Source organism: Caretta caretta, chromosome 1 (genome assembly GCF_965140235.1).
Source record: "Caretta caretta isolate rCarCar2 chromosome 1, rCarCar1.hap1, whole genome shotgun sequence".
NCBI lineage: Eukaryota > Metazoa > Chordata > Testudines > Cheloniidae > Caretta > Caretta caretta.
The window spans coordinates 39,922,740-39,941,829 of record NC_134206.1 but is presented as its reverse complement, the minus strand read 5'-3'; the positions used below and the strand labels follow the sequence as shown (position 1 = coordinate 39,941,829).

Here is a 19,090-nt window from a genome sequence, read left to right as displayed (position 1 = left end):
TTGTATAAGGGCCTGTACCTCCTGTCTGAGCAGCTGCTGGTGAGAAGGGTCCGGCAGAGGAACAGGGAAGGGGAGTGGGAGGGAAGATAAAAATAAACTGCAGAGTATACCCCACTGCCACCGTGCTGAGGACCCACCAGTCCGTAGTTATTGTGGTCCAAGCGGGGAGGAAAAAAGAAAGGTGGTTGGCAAAACAAAGAGGAGAAGGATCCAGCTTGAAGTCTGGGATGTCGCCTTTGGGCGCACCTTCAAAATGCCCGCTTGTTCCCTTGAGGGAAGTAGGATGAGCCTGGCTGTGAGGTTGAGCCTGTCTGGTGGCCATGGTGGCGCATGTAGCCCTTGGTCTTCTTATGATAGGGTTCTGATCTCACCTGACTGGCAGATCTATGAGGTCGCTGTGGCTTGAACCTCTTTCTAGCAGGGGCTGGCATGTAGAGGCCAAGGGACTAAAGGGTAGTCCTAGAGTCCTTTAGCCTATGTAATTTTGTGTCCGTTTGCTCCACCAACAGGACAAGGTTGTCAAAAGGGAGATCCTGTAGTGAGAGTTGGGCTTCTGTGGCCAGCCCAGAAGCCATCAGCCACGATGCCCATCTCATCGCCACCACCGTGACCAGGGACTTCGTGGCCGAGTCCGCTGCATCTGACGTGGCCTGGAGGGAGGTCCTCGCCACCATTTCCCCCCCCCTCACCCCCAAGGACAGCCAGGAACTCCTAGCTTTGAGCAGGGGATTGTACTAGATGACCTCCTGAGGTCTCTTCCAACCCTAATATTCTGTGATTTTAACTCTGTCTTGGACTCCTCGGGCAGCACGTCTGTGAACTTGGTGATAGACTGCCAAACATTAAAATCATATCTGCCAAGGAGGGCCTAGTGGTTAGCCACTGTGACCTGGAGGCTGGCAGATTAATAAACCTTCCTCCCAAACAAATCAAGCCTCTTGCCATCTTTATTCTTGGGAGTAGGGCCGGGTTGTCCCTGCCTGTGTCTCTCATTGACTGCAGATACGAGGGAATTTGGGGCAGGGTAAGTGTACAAATATTCAGATCCCGTAGCAGGGACATAGTACTTCCTCTCCGCCTGCCCAGAAATGGGCAGGAGGGAGGAAGGGGTTTGCCAGAGGGCTCTGACCAGCTTTGCCATCCCCTCATATACAGGAAGTGCCACCCTGGTTGGGGCTACCGTGGCCAGGATGTCGAACAGGCCATTGGAGGGTTCCGCTAACTTCTCTGCCTGTAAGCCCAGGCTTGCTGCCGCCACCCTCTTAAACAGCTTCTGGCGTGCCACAGCTTCATCCATAAAAATTGACTGGGATGGTCCTGCCACTGCCTCATCGGGCAATGACGATGATGAGGCGGGGGGAAGGGTGGGTGAGACTTCCACCTCTGGATTAGCCTCCGCCCCAGTAGGAGGCTCCTGGGCACCGCACTCTAACCCCATGTCCGATGCCAGGGGAGGGTGGGAGATGGTCGCTGATCTCCTGTCTGACGCGCCTGACACAGGGCACTGGACTAGAGTCCCCAGTGCCCATGGAAGCCCCATGGGTTCCAGAACTGCCATGGGGGAGACCACTGACCCTGGGGCCAAGCACCAGCTGGCAATACCAGAGTAACTCCTCCGTGCTTGGCTGAGAGCGACTGGTTCAAAGGGCCTGATGCCTCTTCCTCTTCATCCAAAGAGAGTGAGCGACGCCCCGGGGACCACCGTGTTGCTGATGAGGCTTCGGAGTTGTCCTCCTGATGGCTTCCATGCCGCTCACTACAGGAGGACCAGTACCGGGTATCAGAGTCTCGACAACAACTGCTCCGACGCCAACGGTGGAGCTCGGCCGATCGACGGCAGGGATCCAGCAATCGACGCCTAGAGCACCTCGAGCAGTACCGAGGGTCTGGCGATCGGGAATGAGATGGTGACGAGCGACACCTAGATGAAGTCAGTTGGCACCGCAGATGCGTTGATGTCCCCCTCGATGCCAGGGATCTGCAGCGTTGTGGCTCCACTGGGGACCTGTGCCCTGGGGAGCAATGTCTCCTGTCTGGAGACCGGTGTGTCTCAATCCCGTGCTGGTTTATGGGCAAGCAGTGCCATCCCACGGGGAACCAGTACCATAAGTCCTCCCACGAGTGATGCCGGGATCTCCGGTCAGCATGGGCAGGTTGGAAGCATGTCCCCAGGGATCGACGCTTCAATGTCGACCACCTGGGTGTCAGGGAGCGATGCCACACCGACGGGGACCGCGGTGCAGGTTCCAGCGCTGGCTTCCCCTTAGAGACAGCCATGTCAGAGCGAGGTATTGGTGTCACCAGCAAAGAATGCCTTTGGCCGCATGCAAGGCCACCAGGGTTTATGGGACTTCCAAGAACTTAGGACCTCTTCCACTAGATGGAGTGGGCAGTGGGTCCACTGGAGGGCTGGAGAGTCTGGCTGGGGGTGTCTATGCTAGACTGGGGACTGGAGAGCTGCTGTCCCTCAGGGTCCGTGCTCCTCTGCAGCCTTCGCCCTCACCCTGCGTGGAGCTGGGAGTGCCCTCTGTCCTGGTGCTTCTTAGGCTCTTTCACTGGTACCGGCGACTGGGACCAGCATTGGGAACTTGGTGCCAAAGGCGCACTTCACACCAATGCACGCGGTGACTTCGGCAGCTCGGAGATGGGCCCAAGGGCCAACTCCATGAGGAGCACTCTCAACCTTATGTCCCACTCCTTTTTGGTTCTTGGCTTGAAAGTCTTGCAGGTTCAACCCTTGTCACTGATGTGGGCTTCACCCAGACACTTCAAGCAGCTTTGATGCGGGTCATTAATCAGCCTGGGCTTTGGACAGCGCTCGCACAGCTTAAAGCCTGGGGAACGGGGCATGACCCGGCCCTCGGCGAAGTACCAAGAGGGGACTATCTAAGTTTACTACTACTAACACTAAAACACAAAAAGAACCACTTAAGCAACTATTTACATACAACGCAAAAGGAAACCACAGGGTAACGCAACACTTGCTGAGGCAAGGAGCAGTTCCAGCACTGTCACTGGCAGTAAGAAGGAACTGCGGGAAGGGGGAGCCAGTGGTGCCCCTTATACCGCAACATATGCACGCCACAGAGGGCACCAGAGCCGGTCCGCTACAGATAAACTTCTGGCACCAGTGCACGTGGCGAGCGCACACACCTACAATGGAATGGACATGAGCAAGCACTTGAATAGTTTTTTGTTTTGGGGATATTTTTTGTTTTTGGACATTCTTAGGATGCAAGTCAGTCAGTCATGGACAGACATCCAGGGCTGGCAGGTTGGCCACGACAGCTGTTGCTCTGGACCTCACCTCACTTCTCTGGTCTGGGACGTCACCTGACTAATCTGGGCAGATCCCCACTCTCTCACCAGTCCTGGGCACAGCTAGCTAATGTCATCTTGTCATGCTGGCATAATTGGTCTCAGGATCAGGTCAAAAGCAAAGAGAGGAGAGATGAAAGATAGTGAGGAAAGGAACACAAGGAAAGGGAAGACAGAGCAGGATCTCATAAGTATCACTCTGGGGTCCACCAGTAATGGTCAAGTTTCCCCACTGATGCATTGAGGGCTAAGTGTCATGACGACTGAGGCTCACCAGTGAAGGACAGAGTCTCTACAGTGAAGCAAAAGCTATTGGCCTTTCCTGAGGGAATCCTCCAGGAGTCAATTCCACCATTTTGATCACCAAAGTCTCTCTTTTTAAGGACCCCAAAGGCAGCAATGTGCAACATAGGTCATCACCTCATTTTTTTTGTTCACCAATTAAGCCTAATTTCTGACACACCAATTTTGTTCCATTAATTTCAGATTCCATTCTCCTCTTATTTACAAATAACAACAACCTTCACAGTCTTTTAGTTATACCAGTAGCCCTTTTTGTATGTACTAATCCAGTCTGTCTTTCATTTGTACCTTTTTCTATCAACAGTTATGGTTATAGGTTATTGTAACATTTTAATGAAATTTCAGCCACTTTACAGCAATTAAGCTCAGAATTGGGGCAGGCTCCCTAGACCTCAAATATTGCAACAAGCCCCCACCCTGCTGAGCTGGCATGGAGAACAAAGAAATCTGCTAGATAAAAGGGTTGCAAAAGGAGGATCCAGAACCAAATTGTGCCTCTAAGAGTCAGAAGCTGATTTCCTAAGCACTTTTCCTCTACCTAAATTCTCATCTACAGGGTAATATGCATATCTAACTACTACTTTCCAGGAATCTTGAGTATTTCTGCAACACTTTATTTCAACAGATTTTTATACACCTTATGTACTTTATTGAAGTCTATTATTTCCCTATTAAGTGCCTGGTGATCGTGATTACCTTGGGATCCTCAAAGGCTTTATTTTTTTTAGCTATTACTATCATCATAGGTTTAGTCTAGGAACTACATTGAGGGAGGCAATGAAAGCTTGTTTGTATACATAAAGAATTTTCATGTATCATACACCCATAGGTTTGTTCAGTTTCTTTTGGATGAAACAGCCTCAAAAGGTCAGAAGAACATACACATCTTTTCTTATAAACTACAAAATTAAATTCTCTGCAATTTTTCAGACTGATCCAAGACTATACATCAATCATCAACACTGCAAGATGTAACCAAAGGTCTTATTCATTGAACTTAAAGAACTATAAGTAAACAAAACTAAACAGGATAACATTGTTAAAAGGAAGATCATGACTCAGGCTGATTAAATTATGATAATTCTTGCCCAAGGCAATTCCCTTTGACAGTGATTTTAACAGCAAGACATGACTGACTTAAAAGTCATTAAATGGTCTAGGGAGAAAAATAAAGATATCAATATTTGTTCTTGAAAATGAATTCAAACTGTAATGAAAATGGTCTTCTCACCTTTCGAGGATGAATCTAGAAGTTTTATATTTATATGAGAATAGTAATAACTAAGAAAAGATAAAACCATTGAGGATCCCATGGTAATCACGATCACCAGGCACTTAATATGAAAATAATCAACTTCAATAAAGTACATAAGGGAAAATGTGTTGTAATTGAGCACTGCAGAAACACTCAGACTCCTGGAAAGTAGTAGCTGACCTGACAGCAAGTGTGAAAAATCAGGACGGGGTGGGGCGTAATAGTAGCCTATATAAGAAAAAGACCCAAAAACCAGGACTGTCCCTAAAAAACTGGGACATCTGGTCACCCTAGAAAGTAGTGACATGAAGTCCCTCCAGTCTGGACTTAGGGGAGGGGCTTAGGCAAAATATGTGATCACATAATTAAAGACTGTATTATAATGCACACATGCAAATGAGCCAAATTAAGGTTGTACTGGCAACCTTAATTCTGGCATTTCCTAATTTTTGAATGATTGCCGTGGCAACCTTGTGCTCTTATTTTTTGTATGTAATTTATGGTTTTTTAAACTTAAAACTGAAAAAAAAAACCACCCGCAGAAGTTAATCATGTGGACCATACTGACTGCCCAGATGGGTCACCAGCAGGACCTTTAGATCCCACAATTCTCTATCATTTTAACTAGTGGAGTAGCAGATAGCAGTAGAAGGCTGTTATCTTCTGCATGGACCTGCCACTTGAAGGGGATGGGGAGAGAGACAGTTTGCCAGTGGGTTTCACAGCTATTTCTAGATAGCAGAGGAATGCGGAGACTCAGGAATAATGAGTTCAATTCCAGATTTGGTGGGAGAATATGCTCTAGTGATTATAGAACCTTTTACCCTTTTATTCTGCAGCCTCTTGCATCAGAGAACTTAGCTGCCAAACTCTATCAAGACTCTATTTAGAATAAGTGCCCTGAAATTTTTCAGAGTCGAGTAACTAAGCCAGATTTGGGCAAACTATCACAAATGTAAAAGGCATGCTAACACTTCGCCCCTGCCAAAATTTCAACTCCTTGTTCTAAAGCATGGAAGGCACTAGAGCTTCTCAACAAAATGCACATAAGAATATTTTGCCACGAGCAAAACATTTTCCCCTAACCTCATTCTCAAAAACATTTAAAATCATTTTAGTTGAAACATCCCCCCAAAAGTTTTGCCTAAAAGTCTGGCAAAGGTATAGGACCCTGTTTTCAGTTGGTTGTAACACAAAGTGTTGGGCGAGCTTAACAACAGGAGTTGTTACCTGTGCAGCCTATAATGGCTTAAGAGACACAAACTTGAAAAAATCACATTTCTGTCTGAAAACTTTTGTACTCATAAGTAACACCCAAAATTACTATAATTGAAAGTTAGGACATTTCCCTGTTTTTTTCACATTATGTATTTGATAACACTTTGTGCATGGTCAGTTTTGCTGTTCCCCTGCATTGTCAATTTCTCCCTTGCTGAAAAGGCCCTTATAAACATCAGAGAGCATAAAAAACCTTAAAAACAGTTTTCCCCACCAAAATTCAGGACATACATTTAAAGGGTGCTTTAGCAAATATGGGATAATTTTCTGAAACTAGTGAAAGCAAACAAAACTGAGCTGACTGTTATTGTAGAACAAGTGAGGGTCTTTGAAAATTGACTTTGATATTAAAATAACATCTGAATTAATTTAAAGGCCAGTGACATAAATAAAATGTAAGTGCAAACTTTCCATCTCACTTGTATCCAAAGCATTTTTAAATGCTACACTATAATGCATTTAAATTAAAAAAAAACAAACAAAACCAATATTTCTGAGTTGAATAATTTGGTCTTTACTTACATTAATATCCTAACAAAGGAAATCCTTGGATGCTACTAAATTTTAAGCTTTTCAATACATGCAAATAAAAACTTACCTTTTCTGGAGGGCTCAAAAACTCATCTTTAATTTTACGCATGTCTTTAAGAGTTATTTTGGCAGTGTTGCCAAAGTCAACGTATTTAACTTCAACTTCTTGATGCCCTGGCAGTCCTTCAGAAAACATTACAATTTCAGGTACACAAATCAGAAGTTGTTGACATTGTAACTATCATCAGGTATATACTAAACATCAATGGTCAGAATTTCAAAGACAGATGTACGCATACATTGTGTGTGCATAAAATACCACATTCTGAAACAGTTTAGATCCAAAATCAGCAAAGCTGCTACAGCCTTTAACAGCCAGCCAAATTTCCCCCAAATCAAGAAAAATCACTGGGTAAAGTAAAATGTTAACAGTTGGTCCCAATACCAGCCTCTCATATTTCTTATGTATGGGGTAGGCCAGGCATGTGGTTGAAACACACTGCTCAGGTAATTCCTCGCTAGCAGATGGCCCTTTGGGATCATATCAGTGCCTAGCACAGTGGGGTCCTGGTTCACGACTAGATCTCCTAGGTTCTATGGTAATATAAATAAATAAATAGTAGCTGAAATGTAATTCAGATCAGCCTCAAACAATGACAAGGGGACAAACTGGCCACCAGCTGCTCCAACTATCAGAGCACTGCAACCACAGTTTTTTTGTGGCTCTTCTGTATCTGCTACACCCAGAGACTGGGCACTGCAGAAAATTGGGCTCTGTATATAGTGACAGTTATGATTATGTTTGTTATTGAAATTCTACTGTGTATGTGTATAGATGGAACAAAAACATTTATAATACCTTATAATATGTAAAACAAATTAATAGCAAATTAGCAAAACAAAAGAAAGTAATATCAAACAGTTTATATGTTTCTAAAGTTGACTTTTAGTATTGACTTTTAGTTTATTACTAACTTTTGCAGCAGTAAAAGTGACTATTACTTATTATTCAAGTTCTGACCAAATGCCACTTCCAATTATTTGACTGAACACCACAATTAGATAACCAGTAACTAACATACTTACCAGTAACTTTTGCTCTGTACCAAACTCCATCTTCAAACTTCGCTATACAGGCTTGGCCTTCAACAGGACAGAGAATTTCCAGATTTTCTCCATCATCATTTTTATATACTTCCTCAATTTTCTTCAGGAGAACTAAAAAGTCCAGACTTTTTATCTAAAAGAATGAAACAAACAAACAAACAAACCAATACTACAGTAACTTACTCATCAGAATAAGCCACAGACATTCAGAGTGTTTTGGGACTTTTGGCATTCAATTCCAAAAGAGAGTTTGAGCTCAAAGGCCACAAAAGGCAATGACTGTCACAAAGGGTGCAAGTGTACTAACCAATGGTCCAGTTTTTGAATACTGCCCTGTTTAAATCTACTATCAAAGGAGATTTTGTAGGCTATTCTCTAATACCACGGTTTGTGTGATGCACTTAATTGATGTGGACACAGAAATAGAAAAACATACCATAGTATGCTTAAATAGAGACCAAAACTTTATTAAAAGCAATTAACCAATAGAGATCTACTATCTAAACTACTCAGCAGGGATGTTCCAGTGAGGATTTCATCTAGGAACCAATGGCCCTAGGCTCTACAAACCTACAAGTGGGTATGAGGTTAATGCCCCCTCTACATCCTTCAGGCCCACCCAAGGATTCTGGCTGGAAGCCAGAGTCCCAAATTGTTCTCCTCCTCCATGCAGGGGGTAGGAAAGATGAAGGGAGCCACGCATCGCACTGCACCATTATACCTCCTACTATGCAATGTTGTGTTCTTGAGCCCACTGCGTTACACGGATTTCACTTTGGACCCTTTTTAAACCCACCAACTGCATGGAACTCACCAAAGTTGCGACAAATGTAATTTAAACCCTAAGGCCAGACCTCCAGGATGCCAGATAGAAGGTGAAAAAAACCCAAACTCATCCAATTTTGCCAATTTTGTCAAAAAGGAAAAATCCTTTCCAGACCTCAAACAAAATTTGGGTGATCACCTTAGCTTCTTGGATTGTAAGAGACCTAGCTCATTAGACAACGGTGGGGGAAGGTGAACTGGAACAGACCAAAATGGCTACTTGCCAGCAGCAAACAGAAGCACCCCCTCAAGTAGGCAAGAGCCAACCAGTCAACCCATCATGAACCCTGCTGTCCAAGGGCAGCAGGAGTGCGTGGAATAGGCTCCAGTACCCAGATAATGTGAAATATCCACCCTCCTTCCCCATACTGTGGGGAAGAGAGGGAATGAGAAAGCAGCAACACCTCCCCACTCTCCCATTCACACATGCCACAGGCCATGGGGGGGAGGGGGAGAAGAGAGCAAGCCAGGAGAAGCACGTACAGCATTGCCCCAGCAGCTCCTGCTTGAGATCCCCTTATCCCCCACTTGGGTGGGAGGGAAGGAGAGAAGGGGTGACTCCATTGCTCCCTGATCCATCAAAAAGACACCCCGGCTAACAAGATGAGGTTTTTATGAACTTGGTATGGTGCCACAATGAATATTTCCTCATTTCCCTCTTTAATATTATTTATTATTTAGGGTCAGAATCCCATTGTGATAGACACTGTACATATACCTAGAAAGTTTCTATATTATAGGTGGGGATAAGAAAACTGACTAGAACTTTATTTTTTCAGGGTGAAGGGGTAGCAACTGATTATTAGAAGTCTAATATCTTGTTTGGTGGCTTAATGTTTTATTGTTTGGTTATTTAAAGCCCAGAAATTTTAATCAATATTTTAATTAAATATACAGTATTTCTAAATACTTACCAACTGAAGGTAGAAATCACTAGGACTATTGATGTGACAAACTACAATGGAGACTTCTGTCATTTCTTGTGGCAATGCAGGTGGACAATATTGCAATGCCATATTATTTTCCAGTTGACTAGGAAGCTGTGATCGAAACCTAAGGAGAATAACGGTTGTGAATAAATTCCGTCAAAGCCAGTTGTGGATGAATGGCATCTTTGTGTGAAATTTTCTATGAAAGGCCTAATGGACCTTTTATTAAAAAACTCAGTAACCATCTGGATTGGCTAGTAATTTCATGGGTTGTTAGCTGTTACAGTACTGCCTCATATGAGCCACTCTTGAACTTTGCTGTTTGTAGTGCTGTGCAGCCAATTTCCTCTTTTCCAATAACAGTGAGTTTCCCCAAAAGTAAGACATACTGTGGGGTATATGTGATTGCTGCTTCTTTAAAGCTTTCAGTCATTGTTTTTAGGCAAGAGTGTGTGTTTATATTATTTAAATGGGTTAGAAGCGAAAGGCTTGCCTTTACTACTTAGAATAAAACACTGTTCCTTTAAAATGTTTCCTTTCCCTTGTTTATTAAGAGGGAATTACTGCTGCAGCAAGGTATTTGTGGGAATAGTGGATAAGGCATCTTCCCTTTATCTTCCCCTCTCTAATCCCTTTTTCTTTTAAAAAAAATCCTTATTTTAATGACCACTAAACATTCACAAAGAAAAACAAAACCAGAAAAACTTCAAGGTTGCCAAACTCACAGTGATATATTTTAGCTATTGTGTCAATTTGTGTTATGAATGAACAAAAATGATTTGAAAGCTTAGAAATACAGTCCAGGAGAGCTGGCTGTATTTCAAGGAATCCCTGTTGAGGTTACAGGGACAAACCATCCCGATGAGTCGAAAGAGTAGTAAATATGGCAGGCGACCAGCTTGGCTTAATGGTGAAATCTTAGCGGATCTTAAACATAAAAAAGAAGCTTACAAGAAGTGGAAGGTTGGACATATGACCAGGGAAGAGTATAAAAATATTGCTCGGGCATGTAGGAATGTTATCAGGAGGGCCAAATCGCACCTGGAGCTGCAGCTAGCCAGAGATGTCAAGAGTAACAAGAAGGGTTTCTTCAGGTATGTTGGCAACAAGAAGAAAGCCAAGGAATGTGTGGGCCCCTTACTGAATGAGGGAGGCAAACTAGTGAAAGAAGATGTGGAAAAAGCTAATGTACTCAATGCTTTTTTTGCCTCTGTTTTCACTAACAAGGTCAGCTCCCAGACTGCTACGCTGGGCATCACAAAATGGGGAAGAGATGGACAGCCCTCTGTGGAGATAGAGGTGGTTAGGGACTATTTAGAAAAGCTGGACGTGCACAAGTCCATGGGGCCGGACGAGTTGCATCCGAGAGTGCTGAAGGAACTGGCGGCTGATTGCAGAGCCATTGGCCATTATCTTTGAAAACTCATGGCGAACCGGGGAAGTCCCGGATGACTGGAAAAAGGCTAATGTAGTGCCAATCTTTAAAAAAGGGAAGAAGGAGGATCCTGGGAACTACAGGCCAGTCAGCCTCACTTCAGTCCCTGGAAAAATCATGGAGCAGGTCCTCAAAGAATCAATCCTGAAGCACTTGCATGAGAGGAAAGTGATCAGGAACAGCCAGCATGGATTCACCAAGGGAAGGTCATGTCTGACCAATCTAATCGCCTTCTATGATGAGATTACTGGTTCTGTGGATGAAGGGAAAGCAGTGGATGTATTGTTTCTTGACTTTAGCAAAGCTTTTGACACGGTCTCCCACAGTATTCTTGTCAGCAAGTTAAGGAAGTATGGGCTGGATGAATGCACTACAAGGTGGGTAGAAAGCTGGCTAGATTGTCGGGCTCAAAGGGTAGTTATCAATGGCTCCATGTCTAGTTGGCAGCCGGTATCAAGTGGAGTGCCCCAAGGGTCGGTCCTGGGGCCGGTTTTGTTCAATATCTTCATAAATGATCTGGAGGATGGTGTGGATTGCACTCTCAGCAAATTTGCGGATGATACTAAACTGGGAGGAGTGGTAGATACGCTGGAGGGGAGAGATAGGATACAGAAGGACCTAGACACATTGGAGGATTGGGCCAAAAGAAATCTGATGAGGTTCAATAAGGATAAGTGCAGGGTCCTGCACTTAGGACGGAAGAACCCAATGCACAGCTACAGACTAGGGACCGAATGGCTAGGCAGCAGTTCTGCGGAAAAGGACCTAGGGGTGACAGTGGACGAGAAGCTGGATATGAGTCAGCAGTGTGCCCTTGTTGCCAAGAAGGCCAATGGCATTTTGGGATGTATAAGTAGGGGCATAGCGAGCAGATCGAGGGACGTGATCGTTCCCCTCTATTCGACATTGGTGAGGCCTCATCTGGAGTACTGTGTCCAGTTTTGGGCCCCACACTTCAAGAAGGATGTGGATAAATTGGAGAGAGTCCAGCGAAGGGCAACAAAAATGATTAGGGGTCTGGAACACATGACTTATGAGGAGAGGCTGAGGGAGCTGGGATTGTTTAGCCTGCAGAAGAGAAGAATGAGGGGGGATCTGATAGCTGCTTTCAACTACCTGAAAGGGGGTTCCAAAGAGGATGGCTCTAGACTGTTCTCAATGGTAGCAGATGACAGAACGAGGAGTAATGGTCTCAAGCTGCAGTGGGGGAGGTTTAGATTGGATATTAGGAAAAACTTTTTCACTAAGAGGGTGGTGAAACACTGGAATGCGTTACCTAGGGAGGTGGTGGAATCTCCTTCCTTAGAGGTTTTTAAGGTCAGGCTTGACAAAGCCCTGGCTGGGATGATTTAACTGGGAATTGGTCCTGCTGCGAGCAGGGGGTTGGACTAGATGACCTTCTGGGGTCCCTTCCAACCCTTATATTCTATGATTCTATGAAATAATTTTTCTTAAGGTCTAAGTCTGACAACTCTGCTTTGCCTCTTTTTGTGTTGCAATTAGAACCCAGTTATCCAAATGAGGTTTTGTGCCAGCAAAATGGATACATGTGAATGTAATCATTCCTGGGTGAAAAATTTTTGGAAGCTATTTACAACTGCAGAAACAAACCATGCTAGCACTACTAGTAAGGGTACAATTTATAGAATGTAAACTAGATTCCTTTAATTTTATTTGTATATTTTTTATAAATATAAATGCTTCAAGTCCTTTTAAGATGACACATACCTTGCTAACTCTGTAAAAACTAAAGCATCCTTAAGAGACACTGGCACGTCACTCCTTATTTTATTAACTGGCGGTTTCTTCAGATCTACAATGAGCACACCATCCTCTTCTCTGAATACTTTCATTATAACAGCTTTATTATTTACCATTCTCAAAAATTCTGTCTTAACTTCTTCCCCCCAACCTTCATTCTGTTTGGGGGAAAAATAAGTGTTCTTAAGGATCATAAAAACAAAAAACCATCACACTCAGAATGAAATCCTGACTCCATTGAAGTTAGTTGCAAAACTCTCAATGACATCAATGGAGCCAGGATGTCACACTCAGTACCTAAACATTAAAAAGACCTGTTAGACCATCGAATCCCGTCAAGGTTCCTTCCCCACTCTGAACACTAGGGTACAGATGCGGGGATCCGCATGAAAGACCCCTTAAGCTTATTTTTACCAGCTTAGGTTAAAAACGTTCCCAAGGCACAAACTTTGCCTCGTTCTTGAACAGTATGCTGCCACCACAAGCGCTTTAACAAAAAACCGGGGAAAAGGACCACTTGGAGTTCCTCTTCCCCCAGCAATCCCCCCAAGCCCTTACACCCCCTTTCCTGGGGAGGCTTGAGAATAAACAAGTTGAGCACAGACCAGCTTGGGTTTCTTAGGACACTAAGAACCCAATCAGATTATTAAAAACCAAAACTTTATTAGGAGAACAAAACAAAGATAAAAGAAACACTCTGTAAGATTAGAATGGAAGATAATCTCACAGGCAGTCAGATTCAAAATGTAGAGAATCCCTCTAGGCAAAACCTTAAGTTACAAAAAGACACAAACAGGAATACACATTCCCTCCAGCACAGCGAACGTACAAGCCAAAACAAAGAAAACCTAACACATTTTCTAGCTAGATTACTTACTAACTTTACAGGAGTTGGAGGCTTGCATCCTTGATCTGTTCTCAGCAAAGGTATCATACAGACAGACAAAAGCCTTTCCCCCCCACTCCAGATTTGAAAGTATTTTGCTCCTCACTGGTCATTTTGGGTCAGGTGCCAGCGAGATTACCTTAACTTCTTAACCCTTTACAGGTGAAAGGATTTTGCCTCTGGCCAGGAGGGATTTTATAGCTCTGTATTCAGAAAGGTGGCTACCCTTCCCTTTATATTTATGACAAATCCATAACCTTGGCAGCGCAGAATTGCGCTCTATGGTATATTTTCTAGTGTTTCTTTTCAGGCCTAGTTTTAAATGGCTTCAGCAATGGTCTTTTCATCACTTCCTTTTGTAGATTACTTCCCATCATAAGATTTCACCATTTGATTTTTCCTGATATTCAAATTAAAATTCTCACTTTCTTAATTTCATCTCATTACTTATAATTTTGCCCTCTTGAACCACCATAAACTTATTTGTCTCCTTCTTTGGAATTTACTTGCAGACTGTTTGGTACCCAGTAGTCATAGTTTGACCAAACTATGTTTTTTAATCTCTTGCCTTTCTTCAGGCAATCCCTCCAATCTGTTTCCACAGTTTCTTAGTACTGTTATTAAACACTTAAAAAAACCCCAAAAACAGTGTAGAACCATTAAATAGAATTTAAAAACACTGTAAATAGGCAATTTTTATTAATAAGTGGAAGAGAATATATAATTGTAGGAACAGGAATAATATTTGTGGGGCTTACATTGTTGTGCTCATGGAACCCTCACAAAAATAGTGAATATTGTGAGACTATCCCAATGAGCAAAAACATTAGATAATAAGTCAGATTTTTAGTGTTCATATAAATAGCACCAGCAGTGTGATAAGTGTTTGAGCACGTGAAATTAAAGGATTATGGGCAAAGATTTGGTCCCAGCTCAACACAGTGAGTCTCTAAAGTATACCATACAAATGTACCCATCTTAGAAGAGACTGCTAGAAAGCTGTGACATCCTGTAAGAAAAAGAGGGTTAATCACCCTTTGCAGTAACTGAGGTTCTTCGAGATGGGTGTCCCTGTGGGCACTCCACTTCAGGTGAATGTGTGCCTCTGCACCTTTGATTGGAGAATTTCAGCAACAGTGCTTGTCTGGGTTGTGCATATGCTCTCCCCGTCTCACGCCATTGTTGGCACCTATGTAGAACCATGCAACCAGACCCCCCCACATGGTTCCTTCTCTACTGCAGAGTCCGTAGACTTAACCCTGAAGTATAGGGGAGGGCATAGGCGCCGACTTCTGCTTCCGCCGGTGGGTGCTTGACCCCTCTCTGCCCCCACACCAACTTCACCCCTGCCCCACCCCCATTCCAACCCCTTCCCCAAAGTCCCCGCCCCAACTCCGCTCCCTCCCTGCCCCATTCCAACTCCTTCCCCAAATCCCTGCCCCAGCCCTGCCTCCTCCCCTGAGCATGCCACATTCCTGCTCCTCCCACTCCCTCCCAGCACACCACCAAACCACTGTTTGGTGGCGGGAAGCGTTGAGAGGTAGGCAGAGGAGCGGGGACACGACATGCTTGGGGGCAGGTGCGGGTGGAGCTTGGATGCTGGTGGGTGCAGAGCACCCACTAATTTTTCCCTATGGGTGCTCCAGCCCCAGAGCACCCACAGAGTTGGCACCTATGGGGGAGAGGGGTGGGTAGTGGAACAGTCACAGGGACACCCATCTAGAAGAACTTCAGTTACCGCACAGAGTGAGTAACCTTCTCTTCTCTTTCAAGGAACGCGCCTCTGGGTGCTCCATTTCAGATGGCTGTCGAGCAGTGCCCCTCAGTGGATGTGGAAGGGGCTTCGGAGTTGTATGAGTAAGTGATAACACAGTAAGTCCTAACAAAACATCTGATCTTGAGCTCTGGTCAATCGCGTAGCGTTCTGCAAACATGTGTGGATGCCCAGGTGGCTGCATTATATATGTCTGTAATCGGTATATTGTTTAGAAAGGCTACTGAAGTTGATAAGGATCTGGGGGAGTAGGTTCGGATCCCTGCTGGGGTTGTATACCCTTCTGTTGCAATAAAAGTGGATGCACCCAGAAATCCATTTAGATAGCCTGTATTTGGAAATCGCTGAACCTTTAGATTGTTCAGAAGTCGAAATAAAAAGCCTTGATGACTTTCTGAAAAGCTTAGTCCTGTCAAGATAGAATGCTAGTGTGTGTCTGACATCTAGCATGTATAGTGCCAAGTCCCGTGTGGAAAAAATTAGGAGAGAGGTATTGGTTGATTCCAATGGAAAGGTGGTGGTATTCTGGGTAAAAATTTGGATGAGGTCTTAGGGTGACCCTGTCCTTAAAAAAGTTGGTATATGGTGGGTGTGCTATGAGGACCGCTAGCTCTCCCACTTGGTGGGCAGACGTAATAGCGACTAAGATAGCTACTTTTGACAGCTGTGAGAGAGAGTATGTTGCTAATGGTTCGAATGAGGCCCCAGTAAGGCAGCGTAGTACCAAGTTCAAGTCCCAAGGTGGGGTAGGTACATGTATTTCAGGGTAGACATTTCTGAAACCCTTAAGAAAGCATTTGGTGATAGCATGTGCAAATATGGATATCCTGTCCACCCTGTAGTGAAAAACGGTAACTGCTGCAAAGTGTACTCTGACTGAGCTAAGTAATAGGCCAGATTTTTTTAGTTCCTATACTGTATGTATTCTAATATCATTAGTAAGGGGGCGGTAAGGGCCCTGGCTTGTTTGTTTTGACACGATATGTTGAATCTCTTCCATTTATGCAGGTATTATGTATGGATGTCCTTCTGCTGTTTAATAATATGTCCTTCACCTGTTCCGAGCAGGTCAGTTCATCACGATGGAACCATGTGGAAGCCATGCTTTCAGATGAAGCCTCTCCAGGTTCAGGTGGTAAATTTGTCCAGCATCCTGTGATAGAAGGTTCTGCAGAAGTGGAAGAATGCACAGTGTACATGCTGCCATCCTCAACAGCTACGACTACCAAGTTTGTCTTGGCCACGTGGGAGCGACCAAGATGACTCTGGCCTTGTTGGTTCATATTTTGTGTATTAAACTCGATAGCATGGGGAAAGGGGGAAATGTGTATAGCACCTCCGTTTGAGGAGACGCATCCCCCAGGGATCAGAACCCCATCCCTGCTCTTGAGCAGAATTTCAGGCATTTGTAGTTCTGGGAGGTCACAAAGAGGTCTATGGATGGGTGACCCCAGTGTCTGAATACGTTCTGTAGGACTGTGATTCTCAGCTCCCACTCATGGTCCTGAGAGAATTATCTGCTCAATGTATCCACTATCATGTTTTGACATCCTGGGAGATACGAGACTGATATGCTGACATTGTGCTGGATACACTGTAGTTTCATGGCTTTGATGCATAAGAAGTGTGATCTTGCCCCTCCCAGTCAGTTTATATAAAACACACAGACAATGTTATCTGTTTACCCTTCTGGACTTGTTTCTGATCAATGGCAGGAAGTGCAAACACGCGTTGCAAACTGAACATAGTTCTAGGTTTATATACACAACAGTGTCTCTGAAGGTGACTATCTGCCCTGAATTGTATGGTGCTGTGAGCAAGCCTCATAGCCTATCGAGGAGGCGGCTGTGGTATCATTGAAGGTGGAGTCTGTGTGAAAGGGACTCCCACACACACATTGTGGGGTTGAGTCCCCCAGTGCAGAGTCTTTGACTTTGAGTGGCATGGCAAGGTGCTTGTTCAGGCTGTATCTGTGTGAAATGTAAATGGTTCTTAGCCAACGCTGAACGCAGTGCATTGTGAAGCTTTGCGTGTCGTACCACAAATGCTGTTACCACCATACAGCCTAATAGTTGGAAGCAGGTCCATGCCGATATCTGTGGTCTGTTCAGTACTGTTGAGATCATACTGACTATAGTGATGAATCTGGTCGGTAGCAGTGATGCTTTGGCCTCCAGTGTCGAGATGGGCCCCGATGAAGTCCAGTTTCTGCATGGGTGTCAGTGTTGATTTTTGTATGTTTATTTGTATTGCCAGCCATGAAAATAGGGAGAGTGTCCCATGAGTAAGGCATCTTCCCGGGTGGGAGCTTTTAGTAGGCAATCACCCAGATAGGGAAATATTATCACCCCCTGCTTGCACAGGTGTGCTGCCACTACTACAAGAATTTTGGAGAACACTCGTGGTGCTGCCAAAAGACTGAAAAGGTAAAACTTTATATTGATAATGTTTTGTCCCCAGAGTAAATCTGAGGAACTTCCTGTGAGCAGGATGTATGGTTATGTGAAAATGGACATCTTGGAGGTCGAGGGCCAAGAACGCGTACCCCTCTTCCAGTGCTGATATTATCGTTGCTAATGTGGCCATCCTGAACCATTGGACCCTTATGAATTTGTTGAATTTCCTGAGGTCTAGAATAGGTCTCCATCCTCCGTTCTTCTTCTGTGTTAAGTAGTGGGAATAAAACCCTTTCCCTCTGTGTTGTGATGGTACTGGTTCCATGGCGCCCAAACATAATAGGTGGTTTACTTCTTGCCATAGAAGTTGTTCTTGAGAAGGGTCCATGAAGAGGGCTAGGGAGGGAGTGTGGGTAGAGTGGGATGGAGGTGAATGGTATCAAATAACCCATGTTGATTATTTCTGGAACCCATTTGTCCGTGGTGATGGATTGCCATCCCGAGTAAGAGGGATCAAACAGCGTCCAAAACGGGAGGGTCTGTGATGGTGTCAGCACTGAGGAATGCGGGAGGTCTCTTGGGCCCTCGACCAAACCCTCAAAATTGTTATTTTGCAAAGGGTTGTTGGGATGCCAATGATTGAGTCAGAGGTGGTCGACACCTTGTAGGTTTCTGTGCCTTTGTGTGTTGTATTGCCTCTGTTGTTGGGCAAATGGGACAGATCTTGTAGGCTGGGTGGAATAGTATTTCCCCTGTTTTTTTCTTGGTGCAGGCATGTATATCCAAGGGAACAAAGGGTTACGCGAGAGTCTAAGTTGTGAAGGGACTTGTCAGTCTTTGTGGCAAACAACTTCTGACCATCAAAGGGGAGATCCTCCATGGTGGACTGTACCACCCTTGGGAAGCCAGACAAGTGAAGCCATGAAGCCCAGCGCAGAACTATGGCAATAGCTATGGAATGTGCCGCCATGTCTGCCGCATCTAAAGATGCCTGTAAAGCAATTTTGACTATTAGATGGTCCTCCGCGATGATAGCTTTATACTGGTCTCCTTTGTGCTCTGGTATGTGGTCAATGAAGTCTGTCAGTTGAAATAATGTGTGGTCGTATTTCATCAGTGCAGCAGAACTGACAATCGGGAATTTAAGACTGGCTGATGAGTAGGCCTTGCGGCCAAAGAGATCAAACCATTTCCACTCTATTGTACAGAGTGGATCTGTATTGGTGTTGTCTGCCTTACTGATTGACACCATCAACCACTAAGGAATTTGGTTCAGGGTGAGAAAATAAGAA

General features: G+C 44.5%; 1 protein-coding gene across 5 annotated transcripts in view; it reads right to left on the bottom strand.

Moving 5' to 3' along the window:
- Positions 1-19,090, bottom strand: part of RNF17 (ring finger protein 17) — a 201,555-nt gene that overhangs the window by 98,736 nt on the left and 83,729 nt on the right. For all 5 annotated transcript variants that reach the window (XM_048844981.2, XM_075127255.1, XM_075127254.1 and 2 more), the window contains 4 exons: positions 12,710-12,900; positions 9,532-9,670; positions 7,772-7,925; positions 6,753-6,868 (listed from right to left, as the gene is read on the bottom strand). In XM_048844981.2, the coding sequence (XP_048700938.2) occupies positions 6,753-6,868; positions 7,772-7,925; positions 9,532-9,670; positions 12,710-12,900 (600 nt within the window). The remainder of the gene's footprint in view (positions 1-6,752; positions 6,869-7,771; positions 7,926-9,531; positions 9,671-12,709; positions 12,901-19,090) is intronic.